Here is a 24,678-nt window from a genome sequence, read left to right as displayed (position 1 = left end):
ACAGAGCATATAATGCAGAACCTTGCAGTGGTATATAGATTACAGTAGATCTGAGCATAAACAATCTATAGAAAAGTAGATCTAAGTACACGCAAACAGACCAACGCATCATCACAATGCTTCTCCCATTCCTTTGGGAATGAGTGAGGCAAAACGATTCGTGTCAATGATGGCCTGTAGAGTGAAAATAACATGAATATAAAAGAATAAGAAGAAAAGGTCAACGAGGACAGTACTCGGTAGAGCGCATAGTCTTGCCTTGAGAGCTCATTCTGAACAAAAATAACATTGTTGAGTGAATATGCTACTATTATTGCCCAAATACCAATAACATCCATGCACCCTATTATGTCACTTGCACGGCCATTATCCGTAGCTTTATTGATTATTTGACAATTACTTTGGTGCACATTAAGGATAAATTGCATCAACGAAGATGAATATGACAAGAAAGTCAAACTATATTCCTCATGGCAAGTCAATCATATGCAAGAAGTTTCGCATAAATCTGTTAAACGGTTCCGGAGAAGAAGGTTGTTTACAGTTATATTTGTTCAATCCAACATGGCCACCAGACCACATGACCGATGACGTCATAAATTTAATTCTTCACTCACATCTGGTCGTACATCAGATATACGACGTTTCAGATTTTTTTTTGGATAAGGATTTCGATTCAACCAATTAAGGCTGGGATACCACTTCACGGACAACGTCATTGTCATCACCCTATATATCGCAAGGGGAGTTTATGACACATGCCAAGTTTAAATGTCTTTCATCAAGCGGTTTCAGAGAAGATGTCCAATTTGTTTTCCTTTAATCCAACATGGCTGCCATACCAAGTGACCGATGACATCAGAGTTAATAATGCAATATTCTCCTTGAAGAGTCCCTCCTATGTTTGAAATTTTGCATCAATCAGACAAGCGGTTGCAGAAAAGAAAAAATTTAAAGTGAAACTACAAAGATATGGATACACAGACAGACGGACAGACACGGGTGTTTCAAGTCTCGCAACCCATTTGGGGCAAGAAGAAAAAGTGATAAAGCTGGTATCTCCAATTTGTTCACATCTGCTTTTTGAATGTATTTCCAAATCATCAAAAGTATCCTGTTGTTTAATCAATAATCGTCATGTGATGATTTTTTTTTTTTAAACACCCTCAGCCTTTTCTCTCATATCCACAGTTAGCTTTCACGACAGGTGGTCAGCTACCAGCTTGGTTCTCACGCCGGCCCTCGGATTTGAACCATTCCCACTACAGTACTTCGTCGATGGTCCAAGTTTCAGAATGAGCAGAAATAAAATAAATAAATGCAAGTCTCACACCACAAAGAAAAGTTCACTTCAGAATGTAGTATAATGCTAAAAGCATTTATTAGGTCAAGTATTCCATGTACAGATGTGGGACAAATAAAAGGCAAACAAATGTAATATTGACATTCATTTTTTCAGTTTTTTTTTAATTTTTTTTGTACTGCCTTTCCACGACATCTACAAGGATAGCTTACCATTTTCACTTTACTCGAATGCACGGAGCTCATGGCATCCATTCACAAAGGCAACGCGACGCCTGGTCTTTAACAACCATTTAACGCCAACGGAACAGCCAACATACTCACTCGGCTCGACCATGGTACAACATGTGGTGTGTATTTAAGATTTACATTACACAAATTTCCAACCGCATGGCTCTTCGCAATGATCGAGCTGCTCATCTGCTTAAAATTCGACTTTCGTGGAAATAAAGGCCTTCTGCATCAAAAAAATATATATTGCCAATTCCTCGTCGATAACACTGTGCAGGTATTTCGGTGGGATGCGATCTGCCCATCGTGATAATTACATTGTACCTCGTTTTGTCGAACACTGTGCATGCCTATTGGAATCACAAAGTAACACGCAAGAGCAGATAAACTGCTTGCATCTTCGGTGCAATTGCAGCGAGCAGTAGCTTTATCGCACCGTGTGCACCGTTCATCTTGGTACAACCAAACTTTAATGTCACATTTCATAAAGATTGCAAGTGATAACGCCCACGCTGCTCGAAGGAGAACCGGCGTCGGGACAGTCTTGTGCCAAAATGCCACGATGGCGTCACCAGCATTGTGCTAAATGTGCTCAAGTCACAAAACTCGTGCTTGTGCCAAAAACAAGTCTGGTCGATATACGTTTGTATTGTGCTAAATGTTCCCAAAGCTTTTGAGCCAAATTCTTAACCATTAAGGAGATTGAGCAAGCAATGGGCTCAGGAAAGAAATGCTTTGGTGGCCTTCTCACAAACAAAATGTTGAAGGCTTCCCGCAGCTCATGCTCGCTCATCCTGCTCACCCCCCAATACTACTTTGAAAGCTTTATTAGCAGCAGAATGTTTTCAAAGGGAAGACGATTAGTTTGGGCAAAGTTTCACAGCCACCTGTACGTAATTATAGCGTTTAGTTGTATTCAGCCAACCGATCATCAATGCTGTGCATTTAGAAATCATGGAACACAAAGGCAGTACAGGTTGGCTGGCTGAAAGTTAAAAGGAAGCCTCGTACAAAAACGTAGCATTGCATGACAATTTAGTCACAACTATAATCTGGAGAAATGCAAACGGATATCCCCCACTGCTCGAATCAACTCCGCAATTATCAAGTAACAAAACGTATTTGAGCAGCTTGCTCCAACCGACTCCAAGTAATCCTCCATCTGGTTATAATAATACAAAAAAAACCCCAAAACATGTACATAGTAGGTCCATCAATGGGTGGAATTTCCAACCAAACAAATGTCCGGAGACTTGAACACTCAAACTGAACACTTTAGTTACTTAGTACGACCGTCTCGAGTTGGCAACATCACATCACGGATGGATGATACAGCCAATAAATAGCAAGTTACCTCGGACACTCCGCAAAAATTCCATCTACACAGAGCGCACAAGTACTCAAAGGGACACCTCAAAGTAACGACGACCATTTGATTATCTAAAACATGTCACATTCCTCAATATTGTACTTGGCAAGCTGGGCCCTTATGCCATGCACATGTGCACACGGTTGACGAGACTCATAACATACAGTAACGACAGGCGAGACGTGTACTCTACAAATGCAAAAGGTTTACCATAAACTGCCAAGCTCCCATCTGAAAACGTGTCACCAAACTACAGCGGACCAGGGGAAGAGCACAAGCACGTCTTTTACAGGCAAAGTCACCGGAGCGCTGCTTCGGCCCAGTGACCGACATTGGAAAATACAAGGAAAGCAAACGAAGCACTGAGAGATTTTTTTTTCTTTTGTTGCCGTTTATACATATATTATATTTCAATATTGCCATTGGAGAACGAGTTATTGTGAATCTGAAACTGTTGCTCGTGTAATACCAGCCCTTCCAAAATATTCCCATAAAATGCACCAAATAAAGAAGCAACAATGCTCGTCGTTCAACCTGGAATAATCCTTAGCACACAAGTGATAATGCACTGCAGTGATGTTGCAGTAAAAGAGCACAGCTGAAGAACAGGACAGGAGAATCTGCAATTTAAAACATCGGTTTTTTTGTTGTTTTTTATCCCGAAAGATGCTGCTGGTTCGTATACAAACCTGTCTTTGTATACAAATAGAGCACCATATTGTAACCGTCACGGGATGGCTAGCCTGGAGCACCACTGTGATGTTGGAATTGTAATTCCGTGCAAAAAAATTAATAAATCATAAACCAGAAGAAGACCAATAACCCGAGCGGAGAGAGAGGCGCGACTCTAGACAAAAGTCACTGTTGCATGCAAAACATCACAATCAAGGTTGTACAAAATTAGAAAACATGAAGGTCACTCTGTGGGGGGAAAAAAGAATTGGTAAAAGTTTGTTTGTTTGTTAGTTAGTTTACAGCACAGTGAGATGGATGTGAAAGATTACCGAAAAATTCAAACGTTAGTGGTTGAATGCCCCATAAACCCATAAACTCATTCCATTATAGTATTGTCCAACTGCTTGAAAAAAATTGGAAAACAAAAAGTAAGTGAATTCAATTATCCATCCCCCTAAAAAACCACACCAAAACAAGCCACTCAACAACCCCTCCCCCCCCACCAAAAAAAACAAAAACAAAGAACAATGCCTCAAATCCCCACCACAAAACCAACTAACCCCTCCCCAGCTCCCCAAAAAGATAACCCCTCAACCACGGGCATGCATCCCATAACCAAACTGCACCACGATAAAACCTCAGCTGCTCAAACCCCTCATCCCCAAAACCAACTGTTCAAACCCACCCTCCCCCCAACAGCAACCACTCAACCAACCCTCCTCCCAACTCTACCCCTACACAAAATCAACCACTCAAATCCCCCATCCCCTCGAACAAACCTCACAAACTCATCCCTCCAAACCACCAACTGCTCAAGCCGCCCCGTCCCCCAAACCGAACGCTCCCCATCCAAAACAAACTGCTTGCCATGTACCAAAACCACAAAACAAACCACTCACCTTCTCCCAAAACCATAAACCCAACCACTCCCCATCTCAAAACCCCCAAAGAAACTGTTTCCCTACAACTCAAAACCATACAACAAACTACCTTCTTTGTCAACTCCATAAAGAACAAAAGTTAGCTCATAAACAGCCTTCGCACAAACTTGCTTTAAACACACCCTGTGTAGTCTGCATTTCGTGAATGCTGTTAATTGTATGTTACTGGCATCAAATAATAAATTATAATCTTGAAAGCAGTGAGGCAGTGATGAGACAAGGAGGAAAAGTCTGCATTGCTGGTAAATAAACAGGTACCAAGCAAACTATGGTGTTTTTCTGTAAAATAGCACCAGTAATATGTAACAGTACGGCCATTTAACATCGGAAACGAGTCAGCAAAAATAAAAAGGTTTAAAAACACACTCTCTCAGGAAGAGGCATTAGAAGATGCGAGAAACAATACTTGCAATTTCATCGACATACATCTTCTGGACATACTGGAGGTAAAGACTGTTCAGAGAAAATAAAAAAGTGGTTCCGCCTCGACGGAGCACAGATGTCGAGCGTTTGGATGAGCGAAGAAATTCAGGAACTTGAACAAGCAGAAGTAACGTCAAGAGAGTATGATCGGGGTAGAGAGTCATCGATTTTACAAATACCACCAAGTAATTAAACATGTCCACAAAATATACAGCACAGCTGTTTTATCAGAATGGTGTGAGGCAGAGAGGACACACGATATGACCCAGACATGGACAACCGCAACAGATGAGACTCCCCGCAACGAATGAAGTGCAAGTTCATGTCGATGAACTGCAGCAGACACACACAAACAGTGAAACTCCAAGACGATGCCGGCACAACATGATGGCGAGCATGGCACCAACGTAGCGAGAGCATTCAAAGGCGCAAGTCATTGAGGTTATGGAGGTGCTTTGTAGCGTGTGAACACGTTACCTTTACAGCACCATGGCGAGTTAGCTGGTTTGATATCCACCTGTTTAACACCGGTTAACGTCACTCGAAACAAACAAAAGTCAACAATTTTAACCAAATGTTTGAAGCACCATGAGCTTAGACCAGTGTATTAGAAGTGCTTTTTTTAATGAAAAGCCATTGCCCGTTTATGTGCCACCGTGAATTGTACGAACAAATATTCAGGACAAGATCAAGGTGACCAGGATTAAGTGTCATCAAAGTAAGCGCAATACAAAATAATATTACATTATAGCACCAACCATTTGAGATGAGTGTTAAAACTTTAACAAAGCTTGCTAGTCCCGTCGAAAGCCAATGCTGTACGTTTCTCGAGTAGCTTTTTCAGAAACCCATTGTACACATTTCCATTCCTGGATGTTGTAAGTCCACAGTCTAGAATTTGGAACATTTTGGCTTAAACAAAGAAGAACAGAAAAACTGACTGAAAGAGCAATCAAAAATAAGTTTGTTCAACAAAGGCAAGCATCACTTCAAGCTGAACGAGACAGAGCCACGCTGGGGTACGTAGATTACAGTAAATCTAAGAATGAACAATCTATGTTAAAGTAGATCTGCATGCAGACTCACACTGACTGGCACAGACGGATTACAATAGCACCTCCCTTCCCTTCAGGAATGGGTGAGGCCAAATATATGGAAGGTTTACTTCCATAGCGGAGATGAAAGACTGATCAAAGGAACAGCTTCGAGTTCACCACATTCAAATTTTGATCAAGAGTAGGATCGCATTTTTAAAATGGATTTGAGCATTTAGCTACCAAGGACAAAAAGAAGCAAGTTTCTTTCTGGAGGAGATAAAATTATCCGTAATTGGGCTGACAAATTACTCGGGGTATTACAAGGGTAAGTAAATACTGATACAACAGAGTTGTCATCAATGAACTGCAGCCAATGCCCTACCTTTGCTGTATCAGTTTTTGGCCAATTCAACTTGACAATGTCAAAAAAAAACATCACCCAGAAATGCAAAAGAGCAAAACTTCGTGAGAACCGGGAGTCTTCATGGAGGAAAAAAAAAGAGGACGGAAAGACTAAAACGGAAAATGCCTTGCACCAAAACATGAATGCGATGAAGACCACTATCGCCTATACTCACGTTTATGCATACGTTGATGAACGCACATACATCAACCAGGTATCTTTCATACTGAGAAAGGAGCTCAAATCCAATCGAGGGAGATTTCAAAATCTCACGAGGTTATGACAAACAAATTGAGGAAATGCATCAATAGAACTTGACGTTTTTAACATTAAACATCCAGTAAAACTTTGACAACTACCTCTCCGCCACAACGTAAAGAGCAACAGATGGATAAGCTTTAAACAGGAGGAAAGCAAACTTTGGCTTTGGTTGTTTTTTTGCAATGAATACATTTGTTAGCTCGTTCCAAAACATTTTTCAACAAATTGATCCAATGAGCCAACTTTCAACATGTACAAGGACGGACGAACACAGACACATGCAAACACATACTTAAGTTGCCAGCGAGGATTGAAGAAACAAAATAGATAAAAAAAATTAAATTTTAAAGGAAAACTGGGTATTTTAAAGAAGTCTGCCACACCTGAGTTTATCACATCTACAAAAATAATAGGTGGACGAGGTCTGCTTTTCTTTTCATGTCACATTTCCCAATCTCCTATCCCACCTCTTAGCACATCGACAAACTTTGTAGGAATAATTAACAATGTTCTATAATTAAGCTTACAGAATCCAAATACACTTCATTCGTTTATTCCGTTCAGCCCAGTCAAAAGTACTCACTTCTCAAAGCATATATCGCGGGTTGAGAGACATAATGTTGTAACTGAAAATTTCTCATTTCCTGCAAATCGCGAATGAAATTGCGATGTGTGTAGTTTACAATATTTTAATCTTACTCAGATGAGAAGACTGGGTTGATATTTGCAGTTACAACAATATTGCACTGAAAGATAAATGGTGTTGAAAGACATGAGAGTCATTTCAATTTCGCCAAAAATGCAGTTACAACATTATGTCTCTCAACCCACGATATGCTTTAAACCCAACCTACGAGCTTGTTGCTGTTGTTGTTCTAAGGCCCACCTTTCCGAACAAGTGCCATTCCATCGCATCATTTGTCCTTGACAGGTGTATCCACTCATTGTAAATAAGACAGTTAAAAACTCCAGTATCCAACATGTGCATCAGCTGGAATCAATGAAAAATTAATAAATAAATCAATCACTTGCAAATCAACTTTCCAATTTGAAGAACAAAAAAAAAAAATCTTCAAACAGTCAGAGGTGAAAAGAAAAATCCTACTGTTATAGTAAATGCTAGATAATAAATAAAGACATTCAAAATGAACGCATCTTCATCAAAAGTGTTTGAAGGTCGGTTGCAAGCATCAGGTGGTTCAAGTTTTACCACCAACATCACAGTGATCAGAAAAATGCAGGCTGACACTCAGTATGGCTGCATGAAGCAAATTGTAATTCTAAAAAGAATGTCACAAGGATCGGTTGAACCAATAGAGCGAAAATGTGCCAGTAACTGCACAACAATCAGCAGGAGGTAAGAGGCGAGGTGCTGGTTCCCAAAGATGAGAAGATCAATTCATTCGTCATAACAAATCATCACAACAGATCGAAGCAAATGACACTGACCCCGGTCCATGCATGGTATGCTCATCCAGAAAAGCCAACAACAGACCAGCATCATGATCACATACTCTGTCAACACGAGTCTTCTTACACGACATTTAGAGTAAGGAATGCCATATTTGTGCTGTACTTTACATTGCAGTTAGGCCCACAAAAGCAGTGTTAAATCGACTTCCAATGACCTTCAAGTGACATCTGATGTGCTCTCACAACGAGCAGAATGTGGACAACAGTACTCGAGTTGCACAGTCACGGGTTGAAGAAATCATGCGATTCGATGCTAGTATGTCATTACTCGAGAGGTCCTCCAATTGTCAATTGATGTGACAAGGTGATCAAAAATTGTGCAGTCACATTGGAGAAATGATTTCTTCCATGTTTAAACTGGCACAAGTAAAAGACTGTCTTTGCGTAATGGGAGAAACCACTGTCAATAAACGAGACAATCTTTAAGGAGTTTTGGGCTGTAGATCAAGTCCTAAACCCTACAAGGTGGTGCGTGGCACGGGCGGTGTCGCAGGCTGGTGTGCGGCACCGACGGTTGTACGCTGTGAGGTGGTGACCTTGTTCAAGTGGTGACAGGAAAGAGGATGATGGCTACAAAAAAAGGCAAAGGCTGTTCATGCCACTTTGTAGTATTAGACTTTTGTTGTGTTGTTCATACAAATTCAAGCTTTTTTATTATTGGATGATTGCACTGTAGTCTTGATGCTATCGTGTAATACGTGTTGCTCCAACTTTGTGCTGTATTATGTCAGCACACTTACACAACACCATCATATGAAACAACGCAAACAATGTATATTTCTACGGATAAAACTTTCACAAAATTATGTCACTTGGTTGTGACACGATAATATATAGGAATTTCAACCTCAACAAGAGGAGGAAACTCCATTTATGATGTACATGCCATACCATTGATGATCTATGTGCCCATCAGTGCCAGAAACTCAAACAAGACTTCATAAAGGCAAGGGCTCTATAAAGTTAAAACCAAGAGTTGACTTTCAAGGAACAAGTGTGCCAGATCTTGTATACCCTTGTAGAAGAGTGTGGCAACACGGACCCACAATAGTCCTCAAGACTGACAACAGGCTAAGTTGGGTTTTTGTGTGGGGTGGGGGAGGGAGTAGATTCTCCAATCTATCCCTCGTATATATCCGCAATTCAAGCGTTATTTTTTAACTGCAAAATATCTGTAACTCGGCTAAGCTGGGACACAGAAGGCAGATTTAAGAGCGGTTAGTGCCTGCTGGCCTATCTCGCTGTCGATGTGGCAACCAATTATGAAGGAGAGTGCACATACCTGCACCTGCTTCATAAACAATTGCTCAATTGAGTTTAATCTCCAGGTGCTTGATGAAAATTCCATTATCAATCTCGAGTCCATCAAGGATTCTGAAAGTGTCAAATCCTTTTGCACCCATTTACTCGGCGGCAGTGGTCACATCACTGTTGACAGGAACGTATCTCAAATTCAGTGTAAAACCAATCAAGTCAAGTTTTAAAAGTGCATTTTCCAACTGGCTCAACATCCAACACTGTTCATTCTTGAACCAGTGTGGAAGAGGCAGTAACTGCTACAACTCCAATTGGGCACAGAGAGAGAAAAAAAAATTAAACAAAAACTTAAAGGCAGCTTAAATGTCCCAACAATAAGATTGCCATGCAAGCAGATAGACGATGGACAACGTGGAAAAAAACGACTAAAAATAAATTTAAAAAGGCAAAAAAATGTGCGTACTTAAACACAAACAAGTGTGCTTACCATGAACGCAAAACACGACGACGTGCTTTACCCGCATGTACTCCATGTATACCACGTGTGCTTTTGCACTTGGTAATTCAACCTAGTGAGAGGAGCAAAAGCAGCATTGGATCTGCAAGCCAACACTTGGCATTACAACCTCCACATTATGATTTCAGTTTTCACACACAACAAAAAAATAAAAAAATAAAAGAGCATAAGAGAATGCCACCTGGCATGCAACACCCTCTGCTGGATTCAATGCAACTTTCACTGCATCTAAAATAATTTGGTATAAAAAAATGCTCTCACCTCAATTCAATATTGCACAATGTTTCAGCAGGTCGTACTGTACATTCAAAGTAAAGTTTAAAATATCGTTACAGGAAGAACTATAATGATAAAGTTAAAAAGAGATTTAAAGTAACACTAAATATCATCTGAAAAAGCTGGTTCTCAAAGCATATCAAAAAATATTTTGGAAATAAAAATTAAGTGTTACAATAATTGCATAAAAAGAAACTTGTTACACGAGTAACAACTTTGAGAGAGCTGTTTGAGACAAACATTCTGTATGAAGTTTCAGCACCACTAAATATGAATGTGCCAGATCACCACCCCGCCAACTGGCATGGAGCTTGTCCCACGTCCTAGTACGGAGGCGTAATCAAACGAGTAGGTACTCAGCACAAACCCACGCAAAGGGAAGAGCAACTCAGAATATTAAACACAGCATGTACAAGCAACTACCATCCTACCTCTGTCATCTGTGGGTAACTGAATCTTTAATCCTGCATTTATCAAGATCACAGCATCAAATAGCGATATAGGCTATAGAGATTCTGAAAAATAAATAAATAAATAAATGGAAAGAAAATAATCAAACAGGCTCTTAAAGTAATATTATATATTCTCTTTCCTCAACTACAAATTACCCTCCCTGCCACTGTAATAAGCTATGTACGAGCTCACAGGCTCGTTTCATACTCGTAAAGCTCGTATCTGATGGAGACGTCACGGTACTGCACGATCGAAGCAGTTGGAGTGGTGTACTCGAGTAAGCGAATGGTTCCACGCAGACGCCGATCTAAGAAATGTGTGTCCCATGCCGGATAGCGCTTCCGAGGAAGCCCAACACGTATCACCGGTCCCTCAGGCTGGAGCTGGGTCACGGTCGGGACGGCCACGTGACGGACCTCAAACACTGGTGTCTCGCGGGTACCAGCTTCAACATCGCACGGTGCCACTGTCGGAACGGCTGGTGCAGAAAGAGCCTGGGGCAAAGGTGGAGGCACAGCTAGACCAGCAAGAATAGTGGCACAACAGGAACTTGGCACCCATCTCAGGCGTGGCCCGCTTGGGTGAAAGGCTGCGTAGTAGAGGAACATGAGCCCGATGCCCACAGCAAAACTCAGGAAGTTGAATGTGAGCAGCAGGGCAGCCGAGGCCTCAGGGACGGCAGTGTCACGGTAGAAGTACCAGGATAAAGTCAGCACCACGTTCTCTGTGAGTATAATCAGGTAGAATACGGCCATACGAAGTGGAACCTTCCCTTCTTTAACACCAAACCAACAAAAGATATAAACTACTCCAACAAGCATGTTGAAAAGTATTTCTTCCCATTTTGAGGCACAGAAATCGGTTTCCTCAGTGACGATCCAGAAAGTCATGAGGCACCAGTGCACCACGAGGAAGATGACGAAGTAGAGCTGAAACACAGAGGCGAAGAGAGCAAAGGAGAGCACACGGGAGAATATTGTGAGCGAACGCCAGGCAATATGCAGCAGAGCACCACGATAAGACATTATGTTCTTGTCGTCCCGAGAATCGCGCAGAGCCTTGTGGTAAGCAGCCAGGACAATTGCCAGTGAAAGCAGCGATGCGATGGAGGAAATGCCTGCAAAGCAGATGAGCGAGTGAGATAAAGTACCAGGTTAAAGTCCAATTCAAAACGTATTCGACCATATAAACCTTAATGGTATGATCCACCGATATTGGTGGGCAGTTCATATCAAAAACCATCTGATACAAGCACTTTCACTTTTTAGGCAAGATCCCAGGTTCAAGTCCCAGAAACAGTGTTGATTTGCTCACTATTTACCTTTGTGTTAATTAATAAAGTAAGCCTGCTAATGACCACCTTTGCATTCAACATTTGTTGCCCCTCCACCCTGCCTGGCTCTGCTGACCATGTTCTTGCACAAGGACTGATCCTTCTAGCTATTGTTGGAGACTTGCAGCAGCATCACAGAGTCGTGTTATTTCCTCAAGTTGACTGGCAGGAATTGCAATTGACCCTCTCGCAAAAAGATTTGACATCCATCAACTCTTCTTCCGATATTGACTGTACTTGGGAAAGCTGTATATAAGTCCGCTCTTTCTCATGCACAGGTTTATTCCATCCTTGGTGGCAGCCATCATATCTAATCTCTCGGCCTCGGTAAAATTAATCCTGTGACGAAGCAGTGCTTATCAAGCAGCTTGCTTTCTCATCCTGGAAGGCTTACATCCGACCGAGGAAAACCTTCAGTCATTTTGCAAGGCTTGCGCGGCAAGCATTTCCATCCTTGGGCGAGCCAAAAAAAAGATCACACAAACATTAGGTCAGAAAGTTCAGTGTGTGCTCCCCCTCTCCCCCCCCACCTTAAATGGAATAATAGCTGATTTGATTTGACACACAAAAATGAAAACCTAAACTCGCACAGGTGTGTTTGTTTTTGTGTGTGTCCCATCCATCTCTTCACCCACTTTATCCTCTTGTATCCACTATCTGCTGGACATTTACTTTTCCACCAAAAAAAGGTGGAGAAAGTTATTGCCAGCCTCAACTGTGCCTCAGTGACGGGCCAAGATGGTTTCAATACTCGTGTTCTCAAATCTAGCTCTTATTCTCCATTTCCTTCAGCTTCTCCTCCTGCAGCACAACCACATTCCCTAGCAACGATGGTACCAGCAACAATGTGCTGCGCACACACAAAAAAACCAGAAGCTTACCCTTTGCTGAAAGTCACACCAAACATTATATCAATATACAAGAAGGCTACAGAAATAAATTCTAAACTACAGGGCACAGGCCAGTAGGATTACTTCCAATTATAAGCAAAGTCATGGAAGGAATCATTGTTGCCAATGTCACATCTTTCCGCTTTTCAAAAAGCCTGCTCTCTGACCATCAGTTTCATTTCTGCTCCAGTCACTCAACTCTGGACATGCTGCTGCTTCTCTCTTATCAATGGATGGAGGTCACCAATGTCAAATAAGAGGTCACATATGTGTCTGGATATATCTTGAGCATTCACCAGCTTGGATACATCTTGAGTATTCAGCAGTACTGCCACACATCCTGCTTTGCTTGTCAAGCTTTTGCCTGTGGAATGCAATGCCACCTTCTTTCCTGGATTACCAACTTCCACTCTATTCAGGCAGTCAACACGCATCTCTCGACGGAATCCTCTCTTTGCCTCTACTGGGAGAGGCGGGCGTGCCCAAGAAAGCATCATAAGCCCAGTCCTGTTCATCGATGATATAGCAATGCTTCGAAAATCCTCTTTTCCTATTTTCAAATGAAAAAAACTCCACATTATAATTACAGAATTCCACACACAGTTGTATATTTTCCAGCACAGAGGTGACAAAAAACGTAAAAACATGCGGTATTGAACCAGACAATTCTAAATTATCCCTCAGACATCAGACCTTGGAAAGAAAAAAAATTAATGTAAACATTTTTTAAATCACAAGCTGGTGAAACACTTGGAATATGTCTTTCAATGCTGACAAATCTCACACTCAAACTCTCTCCAAAAGAACCATCTGGCAATCCCCCCCCATCTACTTTGTCCACAATCCTCTTGAGGAAATCCAGTCATTCAAACGCATGGGTCTCTATATCAGCCATGATCTTTCTTGGGCAAACCACATTTCAAAGTTGGCCTCCAAAGACAGCTGCCGACTGGGTGACCTCTGTCATACAAAATCCTTTCTTGGCACACCTGAACTCGTATTCACTTAGAAGGCCTTCATCCACAGCTTGATGGAGTAATTACTCTCTTCTGAGTTGGCTCCCCTGCCTCACACCTTCCTCAGATCAACATCGTGGAAACCAAGGCCTTCAAGATGAATGGAATCTCCCATACCAAAGCCAAGTCTATGGGCCAATCACTTTGCCATCGAAGATAGGTCGGTGGTCTGTCTTCTACCACCTCCTTTCTGGTCTCATACCCTCTGCTTTTCCGTCCTTTGCCTCTCCCTCCCCCCCCCACCCCCAGGGTTCTGCAGGGCACACGTGGTCCACTATAAACCCCCTTCGGGTGAAACTCCCAAAATCCAGGATCACTGCTCACCTCTACTCAAGAGTTCCTCTTTTTTCCTGCCTGTGGAACTAACTTCCACATCCTTTTCAATCTCATTCTTTCTTCCAAGTCTTCAGGACAGCTGCTCACCACAATCTCAGATCATCGCCAATCCAAAACCACAATTTTTTTTCCCCCTCGTTAACCACCCCCAATGATCTTTTCTACCCTCGTTGAGAGTGTGAAAACATTGAATGGCATAAAAAGTGAGAATAACTTTATCAGATGGTTTAGTAGGATTTCTTTCTGGATAATGACAATGAGGAAGTTTCAACAGTAGGAAATTTCTCAGCGACTTCTTGTGCCAATTTATACCAAGGTACTTGCATTGCAGGGCGTCAACACGACGACGTTGCAGCATGATGGACAGTTGCAACACAAGTTGTGGGGCACTCTCAAGCATGCCTTCCAAAAGCCTCAGCATGCTTACATCAGCGTACTCGTACATGAGTGCCCACTGGAAACGCCGGCGGTATGGATAAGTCTTTTGGCGTTGACTCCGCACACCCAGGTATAGAACACGAACATACCTATAAAGCAGAGAAGGTTTTTAAAGGTATACCGTACATAAAAGTTATATTTAAGTGAAAATAAAAAGGACCACTGGATCTGTAGCTTATCTGGGTCCTGGACTAATACTGGAACCCAAATTTGGTAGCATTCTGACTGGTGGGTCTGGAGAGGAGGACTTCTGAAGGAATTTCATGATTTTACCAAAAATTGACAAGGTCAGCCATTTTGACACACTTCTGGTCATGTGATAAGCATGGCCTCCGCAACTTAACATCCCTAACCTGACCTAATGTTGTAACCCAAATTTGGTAGCAACTGGTGGGTCTGGTGAAGAAAATTTTTGAAGAAATTTACTAAGTCAGCCATTTTGACCTACTTAAAGTCAGGTGACCAGAACGAGCTTTGCAAAACCTGTTACCAGTCATGAGCGGAACGTTGCTGCCAAATTTAAGCAGGATCAGCCCTGTAGTTTGGCCAGAGAAATCGAAATAGGAGACGGATGGACGGTGCATGATGACAATACCTTATCTGGAATTCCATTTCCAGATGAGCTAAATATAAAAATGGAAGGGCCATTCTGCATCAGACAATTTTATACATCCATTCGTGTGAATGTTACACCCCCCCTCCCCTTCTGCCCCTAATAAAAACCATCAATTGAAGTGATACATCGGATTCACATCAATACCGAACATGGTCACATACCCTCATTCCTGTCCAAATGGCGAATTATTCAAATCCAAAATAGAGAGAACAGCACTTTCACAAAGATCAACTGGAACTTCCACTTCATAACTGCTGGCAGTGATGACCGGGTACCAAAACGTCCTACTTTGATTGGATATTTGACACTGACCCATGACGTTTATCAATATTCATTGGAATTTAGAATGGGATTAAAATTAATTCAATTCAAATCAAATGGAAGACCAAATAGGTACAGTCCTGCATTTTGGAGTACTCAGAAGTAACCCAAAGAAGAAAAAAAAGCAGAGAAGTCATCAGGAGGAACCTGGATAGGATTCGGTTTTCAACTTCTACTCCTCTCCCCTCTAACCCATCCAAGCACAGCCAAGTGACCTTATTCAAAAAAAGAAACAAATGAAAAAGAACCCAGATGCAGAAAAAAAAATTCTGGCTGCCAGACCATGTGTCCGATCAGGATGAAATTTAAAACATTATTCCCCATCACTACTAGATCATAAATGTGAAGTTTCACTTCGATTGATTAAGCGTTCAAGAGAAAGAATTATTTTTTTAAGATTTCCGCTCAATCCAATGTGGCTGCCAAACCATGTAGCCTCTCAATTATTTGTGAATACCCTGATATCCCCAAGGCTGAGGGAACATTTGTGTTACGTTTCCCCTCGATCTGTCCAGCTGTTCTGGAGATTGTTAGAGGTTTCAGGGTAAATCCAACATGGCTACCAAACCATGTGACCTCTGACATCATATGTGTAAACATTTTGTTTCACATGGATAGGCGGTCATACCTGTAAAGTTTTGCCTCAATCTGTTCAGCTGTTTCAGAGAAAATTTTTGAAAGCTTTTTTTGGGGGGGAGGGGGGATTTGGGGGGGGGATAATATGGCTGCCGAACCAAATGACATCATGACTGTTTTTTTTTTGTGGACCAATTTATCCCTAGATGACCCTCAATTTTCATACTTATTGGATGTAGCATTCTATATATGAAATTATGACGTCATAACGAATAAACACATGACAACAAAAAAAATTAAATCACATTCCCCATGGGGGGTACTTGCTATGTGCCAAGTTAAAACATTTTTCCTTGGTGTGGTTTCAGAGATCCAGAGGTCCAAAGTTTTTCCTCTTTTCCAACATGGCTGCCACACCACATGACCTATGATGTCATAATTATCATTAAAACATTCTACATGAGTAGTCGCTCATGTGGTGAAAATTTCATTTCAATCCAACAAGCAGTTCCAGAGAAAAACACTCATGTTTTGTGCAGACAAACAAAAAAGAAAAATACGTCATGCAGAGCACGATACTTGCAAAATCCACCTCTCTCCAAATGTTGTCATGGATACATTAAATTGTTCATTTCGTTAAGATTAACATTGACAATCTGAATCAAAGCTCAGGTCAAATGGATGAAAATTGATTATTTTTCCGATTGAAATTGATTATTTTAGAAGTTTGACCTTGAGTTGACCTCAAAAATAGTTGGTTTCCCGATCCATCTTGGCAAATCTTGTTCAAATTTCAAATCAATCAGATGAAAAATGACGATTTTAGAAATTTGACCTCAAAATAAATGGGCAACTTGGTAAAGTTATTATCAACTTATATCAACAAAAGTTATTATTATGATAAGGTTATTATCAACTCGCTATCCTATCTGCAGTCACTGGCTCGTTAATCATTTTAATTGTGAAAAAACAAAATCATCAAGGCTCATGGAAGAGTGAATTAACAAAGAGGAAAAAAGGCCACATAGCAACAGTGAGGTCACAGTTTGATGGAACAAGCAAGGGAATTAACTAATAACAAAGAGGGGAGAGGAGAGGGGAGAAAAAAGTAAATCTGCTAGTTAGAGGGTTGGGTTAAGTCAGTTAAATGGGGGTAGAACTTATTGTGGGTACGGATGGGGGGTGACATGAGATGATGGTGTACTACTTGCTTGAAGCCCTGGGTAAGTAAGAGTGCAATTGAGAAAAACCTCCACAACTTGGTAAAGTTTCATGACGATTGGTTTAGAATTGTGACCTGTAGGCGATTGATAGACAAACAAACAGACAAACAAGCACTCAGACAGAATAACAAAATCGACTAAACAATATACTTTTAAATATCTACGATTTTGCAAGTAATTAGAAAGAGCAATCAGAGTGCAGACCCTCACAAGGACTTGTTTTGTGTGATGTTTGTGTGGTGTGAGTGTGCTGGTGTGTTATGTCATTAATAAGAGACATAACTAGAACCGCCACTTTATAAATGCTGGCAGTGATGACCGGGTACCAAGATGTCCCACTTTGATCGGATGCTCGACCCTTACCCATGACATTTTTCATTATTATTTAAAATGAATTTCGAATGGGATTAAAATAAATTCAATTCAAATCAATTTGAAGACCAAATCAGTACAGTACTGCATTGGCATCATCAGAAGGAACCCAAACAAGCAAAAAGCAAAGATGAAGTCATCAGGAGGAACCTGGGTAGGATTAGCATTTCAGCTGCTATTCCTCTCCCCTCAAACTCATACACAGCCAAGTGAGCCTTATTCAAAAAATAATTAAAATAAATAAATAAATAAATAAATAAACAATTCTGGCTGCCAGACCATGTGTCTGATCAAGTTGATAAAAAAAAATTGTATTCCCCATCACTACTAGATCATAATTGTGAAGTTTCATGATGGATTCAGCAGTTCCAGAGGAAACAATATATAACATTTTCCTTCAATCCAATATGGCTGCCAAACCATGTGACCTATCAAGTATTCCTTCACAAACTTGTACACCCAAGGCTTGGGGAACATTTCTGTAAAGTTTCCCCTCAACCTGTCCAGCTATTCTGGAGAAAAATATTTTTATGGTCTTTGGGTAAATCCATTATGGCTGCCAAACCATGTGACTTATGACGTCAAGTGTGAACTTTTCATTCGTCATGGATAGGCGGTCAAACGTGTAAAGTTTCACCTCAATGTGTTCAGCCACTTCAGAGAAGAATTTTGAAGGTTTTTTTTTTTTAAAAGACAATATGGCTGCCAAAAAACGTGACCATTGACGTCATCAATATTTTTTCTGTGGACCATTTTATCCCAAAATGGCCCTCAAAAATGTTCATATTGATCAGATGTTGCATTCTACATATTAAATTATGACGTCATAACGAAGGCACTGATGACATCATTTAAAAAAAAAATTAAATCACACTTATTCTCCATGAGTACTTGCATTGTGCCAAGTTTCAATTTTTACCTTGGTGCGATTTCAGATACAGAGGTCCAAAATTTTTCTGTTTTTCCAACATGGCTGCCACATCATGTGACCTATGATGTCATAATTATCATTAAAACATTCAACATGAATAGTCGCAACTATGGTGGAATTTTTGTCTCAATCAGACAAACAGTTGCAGAGAAAAATATGAAAGTTCTGTGCAGACAAACAAACAGACAAACGGACCCAAATGCGATAGCCTCTCCTTTGGCGAGGGTAACAATATTGTATGTCTATTCACAAGGAATTTGTTCAGGAAATAGAGAAATAACTTAACAGGAGGAAATGGAGGAGATTTGGTGGTGGAACTGGTCTTTATCAAAGTGGGGTAGGAGAAGGATAAACTTTCAGAGATGACAATTGTGAGATGGAGTGAAAGGAAATACAAAAAATTACCCCCGTGTGGGAGTGACGGTCATCTCTGCGAGAAATAATACCACAAGTTCTCAATGTTCAGTTATGACCGAAGACTACTGCGCAGTTCTACTGAGCAGCTCGAACTGCGCAGTTTGGTTAAAGATAACTCGGCATTTTGGCGCACGTGCACGAAATTACATTTTGAAAATAAATGCCGACGTTTACATTTCGGGTTTTGAAACTTTTGCACTTTTGGTGGAAAATGTATAAATATAATATACAACGTCAGCTGCTATGCAATGACACCATTCACTAACTTTTACCATGCCCAGTAGAGAATATTTTGCCTCCTGAAGGTAGGGCAGTTTTTGCAAACTTTGAAGTCACGTGACGTGAAAACGAAAGCAAAATTCGAAAATCCAGCCCGACCAAATTTAGATATTGTCCCATAGACCTTGACCTTTGGTGACCTTGAAAGTCATAGCATCGTGTACGTCTCATCGACCTCTATCAGGATCACTAATGACCAGATCTCCCGCTTCAACTTCATTGTGAACGGATGGACGGACGGACGGACCGAAGGACATCAACACCCATATTATTAGGTCATGCTCGAAGAGATGACCTAACAAATTACCCCCATGCAGGAGTGATGGTCATCTCTGCGAGAAAATATATAGCCTCCTGAAGGTAGGGTAGTTTTTGCAAACTTTGAAGTCACGTGACGCGAAAACGAAAGCGAATATCGAAAATCCAGCCTGACAAAATTTAGATATTGTCCCAGAGATTTACATGCCACAATCAAATTCAAGATCGCTTGAGAAATGAAGGAGATAGATTTTGAAAATTGTCATTTTCGCATTTTTTGCCAACTTTGAAGTCACGTGACACGAAAACAAAAGCGAATATCAAAAATCCAGCCTGACCAAATTTAGATATTGTCCCATAGATTTATATGCCATAATCAAATTCAAGATCGCTTGAGAATTGTAGGAGGAGATCGATTTTGAAAATTGTCATTTTCGCATGCAAATCATCATTTTCGCATTTTTTGCCAACTTTGAATGCATGTGACATGAAAACGAAAGCGAATATCGAAAATCCGGCCCGACCAAATTTAGATATTGTCCTATAGATTCATATGCCACAATAAAATTCAAGATTGCTTGAGAAATGTAGGAGGAGATAGATTTTGAAAATCGTCATTTTCGCATTTTTTGCCAAACTCTGAAGTCAGGTGACACGAAAACTAAAGCGAATATCAAAAATCCGGCCTGATCAAATTTACATATTGTCCCATAGATTCATATGCTACAATCAAATTCCAGATTGCTTGAGAAATGTAGGAGTAGATAGATTTTGAAAATCGTCATTTTTGCATTTTTTTGCCAAATTTTAAGTCACGTGACACGAAAACGAAAGCGAATATCGAAAATCCGGCCTGACCAAATTTAGATATTGCCCCATAGATTCATATGCCACAATTAAATTCAAGATCGCTTGAGAAATGTAGGAGATAGATTTTGAAAATCGTCATTTTCACATGAAAAAGTCATTTTCGCATTTTTTGGCAACTTTGAAGTCACGTGACACGAAAACGAAAGCGAATATCGAAAATCCGGCCTGATCAAATTTACATATTGTCCCATAGATTCATATGCCACAATCAAATTCAAGATCGCTTGAGAAATGTAGGAGATAGATTTTGAAAATAGTCATTTTTGCATTTTTTTGCCAAATTTTAAGTCACGTGACACGAAAACGAAAGCGAATATCGAAAATCCGGCCTGACCAAATTTAGATATTGTCCCATAGATTCATATGCCACAATCAAATTCAAGATCGCTTGAGAAATGTAGGAGGAGATAGATTTTGAAAATCGTCATTTTCACATGAAAAAGTCATTTTCGCATTTTTTGGCAACTTTGAAGTCACGTGACACGAAAACGAAAGCGAATATCGAAAGTCTGGCCTGATCAAATTTACATATTGTCCCATAGATTCATATGCCACAATCAAATTCAAGATCGCTTGAGAAATGTAGGAGGAGATAGATTTTGAAAATCGTCATTTTCGCAACTTCAAAGGCCTCGTGACCTTGACCTTGACCTTCGGTGACCTTGAAAGTCATACCATCGTGTACGTCTCATCGACCTCTATCAGGATCACTAATGACCAGATCTCCCACTTCAACTTCATTGTGAACGGACGGACGGACGGATCGTCACCTCTCCTCTCAACACCAATATTATTAGGTCATGCTCGAAGAGATGACCTAAAAAGGAAACAGTGATGCCATCAAGTGAAGGTTATTATCAACTCGCTATCCTATCTGCAGTCACTAGCTTGTTAATCATTTAATTGTGAAAAAACAAAATCATCAAGGCTCATGGAAGAGTGAATTAACAAAGAGGAAAAAAGGCCACATAGCAACAGTGAGGTCACAGTTTGATGGAACAAGCAAGGGAATTAACTAATACCAAAGAGGGGAGAGGAGAGGGGAGAAAAAAGTAAATCTGCAAGTTAGAGGGTTGGGTTAAGTCAGTTAAATGGGGGTAGAACTTATTGTGGGTATGGATGGGGGGTGACATGAGATGATGGTGTACTACTTGCTTGAAGCCCTGGGTAAGTAAGAGTGCAATTGAACAGTCTCCTGAAGGAAGTTCCACAAAAGGGAGAAAAGAGGAACAAAAGAGTGGATTGGGGTGGGAAAACCTGGATTTTGAAAGTTTAAATGGGAGAGAGTTACTGCGAGAACACAGACTTCCCTGAGGAACTGCGGAAGGGAGGGCTAAGTTAATAAGTTTGTCCGTAGCTTTTCAGTCACATCAAATTTTTGAATTCCTTTTAAAAAAAAGTTTTTAAAAAACCTTTGACAGCCAATTTTAATAGCTTTTCAGCAGTTGACTTTGGAAGCAGCTTTTCAGCAAGTTAGTGACATTGCTTATTCGTTTGCAATAATCTTGCAACAATAATTGCATCAGTTATTGGAAACAAGTCAATATTGCTTCCTTTGTAGAATATCGGAATTGGTAACGACGCCACATTCTGATATTGACAACAGAGCATGCACATTAAAGACCAGAAGAACCAAGTTTGCGAGAAAGAAGCAATCAGTCATCTGCTCTTCTTCATGTTGGAGGACGACACAAGTGGGTTTGCAAGCTGCAATGATTGTCATCCAGAGGACAGACAACAGACTTTCAACACAACAAACAATGTGCTTCATTTGAGAAACAAACACAAGGAAAACCTCCAGGAATACGAGGAGGTGCTGAAAGCCAGCGAGTCAGTAAAAGATGGAGAGAACATAAGGAAAAGACTTGTTTCAAGAGATCGCAGATTGTGTGACATTTGAGATATCAATGATTATAGAACCCATCGTATGCACTCGTGAATAAGTGAAATTATAGCAACAGAGTGTCAATAATTCTCGATTGTGGATGACGGAGTTTATTTTTTTTTCCCGCTTGTTGAAGGTGCTTGAACTTGAGCCACACTCCTGTCTTCCTTATATGTGCTAAATGGCAGATGGTTGTCACCCGATGTACACAAGGGTGTGAAGTCAGAGGGTCAAAATCAACTTGGTAACATTTAAGAGATTCTCGAGATGATGGCATGTGCGGAAATGAAATAAAGCCACAAATGCTGGAGAAGGAGAAAGAGAAGGAAAAGGAGAAGGAGAAAAAAACTTTATCGTTCAGAAATTGTTGTGGCCTCTTCAAAGTCAAGGCATGGTTGAGCAGGCAAAAAAAAATAATGACAGCTTCATATTGCAGCGAGATAAACCCAGGATACACCTTAAGACCCCAGAGAGCGAGGTGACCGAGGATGCGCCTGTTCAAGGATATAATTAAATAAGGCCGTTAATTATCATCTTCAAAAGGGGTGTTTAAATTAACCCAAACACCCAATTTTCAATCATGCACTTCATTGGAGTTCCCTTCGTATGCATGGAAAGTTTCAGGCGGCTCGGTTTCATGGTTTTGGACTTGTGGAGGAAACACACACACACACCAAGTTTGACGTAAATCCCTGAATCCAGATTCAAAATATTAAATAACTCTGCCTGCCAGACCACGCATCTGATTAGGTTGAAATATAAAATCTATATATTCCTCATGACTACTAGATCATAATTGTGACGTTTCATGTTGATTGATGATGCGGTTCAAGAGAATGTTTTTTTTTTATGATAATCGTTCAACCAATATGGCTGCCAGACCATGCGACCTAGTATTTATCCAGTAACACGCTGGTATGCCCAAGGCTGAGGGAATATGTGGGTGAAGTATCCCCTTGACATGTCAAGCTGTTATGGAGAGGAATTTTTTTGAAAGGTTTATTGTCAAAAATGTAATAATAATAAATCATAGCTGCGATCATACCTGTAAAGTTTCACCTCGATCTGTTAAGCCATTTCAGAGAAGATTTTTGACGGTTTTAATGTTAAAAACAATATGGCTGCTGAACCACGTGACCGATGTCATCAATTTTTTCCCCTATACAATTTAGCCCAAGGTGACCCTCAAATTTTCATAATGATCGGATAAAGCGTTCTACGTTTGCAATTATGATGTCATAACAAAGCCACCTATGACATAATCAGAAAATAAATAAATAAATAAACATCACACTTGTTTCCCGTAGGGAGGACTTGACATGTGCCAAGTTTAAATTTTTATTTTTTTTCCATGGAGCAGTTTTGGAGATACAGAGATCCAAAGATTTTCCTTTTTTCCAACTGTCAGGAAAACGAGCCACATGTCCATACACATGCAGCTGATGCTTATGGACAATGCAGGTAACAAATCTCATCTGTCTCAGCAAATGCTCGTTGGACTCAAAGTCTGACCAGCGATAGCCAAGGATTCTCCAAAAAAGACCTGGTGCCGAAGGAGTCAAGTCTGTCTCTCATCCTTGGACAGAGTCGAAGTCTCACATCCATAGAGCAAGACTGGAAGCACCAAGGACTTAAAGACTCAGACGATCCTCCTCCTGCATCGGTACCGACAGCGCCACACCCCATGATCCAGTGAGTCAATGACTCCCCAGGCCTGACTCAGACAATCTCTGGCTCACAACATGCTGAGACATGAATATCACTACCAAGGTAAGTGAATCTCTGTGACCTCAACATCCTCACCACGAACAGGAACAGACAAGATAGCAGCATCCAAGATGACATTGAAAGCCTGGATCTTAGTTTTGACCCAGGAAACCCGTATTCCCAGTGGCTCAAACTCCTCATTCAGTGCCTCGAGAGCCACCAAAAAGATATCCAGCATCTCCACAAAGATGACTGCATCATCTGCGAAATCAAGGTCAGAGATCTTGACATTCCCAAACGATGCACCGCAGCTTGATCTCTCAGACATCCTCCCCATAATCCAGCGCATACAAGCACTGAAAATTTGGGAGCCAGAACACACCCCTGACAAACTCCAATGACAACTGGAAATAAGTCAGAGATGGTACTGTTGCGGGGCCGGGTATCGGCGACGAGCTCGACCGCAAGATGGAGGTGGAGAGTTGGCAAACCGATCGCCCGGAATTTAGATCGTACCTTTTCGGAAAACTCCGGAAAAGTACGGGTCCCTCTCGGACCGTGAAGGGTCAATATTTCTACCACGTGGTACAGG

At 40.8% G+C, this 24,678-nt stretch overlaps 1 protein-coding gene across 1 annotated transcript in view; it reads right to left on the bottom strand.

Annotated features, from left to right (window-relative positions):
- Window positions 1-1,357: 1,357 nt before the first annotated feature.
- XKR6 (XK related 6) overlaps window positions 1,358-24,678 on the bottom strand; it is a 31,455-nt gene continuing 8,134 nt past the window's right edge. The window contains exons 2-3 of the mRNA XM_085895104.1: window positions 14,518-14,720; window positions 1,358-11,735 (exon numbers count right to left, since the gene is read on the bottom strand). Of these exons, the coding sequence (XP_085751230.1) occupies window positions 10,807-11,735; window positions 14,518-14,720 (1,132 nt within the window). The 3' untranslated portion in view covers window positions 1,358-10,806. The remainder of the gene's footprint in view (window positions 11,736-14,517; window positions 14,721-24,678) is intronic.

This window comes from Eptatretus burgeri, chromosome 9 (assembly GCF_056783735.1).
Source record: "Eptatretus burgeri isolate ZD-2024b chromosome 9, Ebu_testis_v1, whole genome shotgun sequence".
Taxonomy (NCBI): Eukaryota; Metazoa; Chordata; class Myxini; order Myxiniformes; family Myxinidae; genus Eptatretus; species Eptatretus burgeri.
The sequence above is the reverse complement of the archived record's forward strand: the minus strand, read 5'-3'. Positions and strand labels throughout refer to the sequence as shown.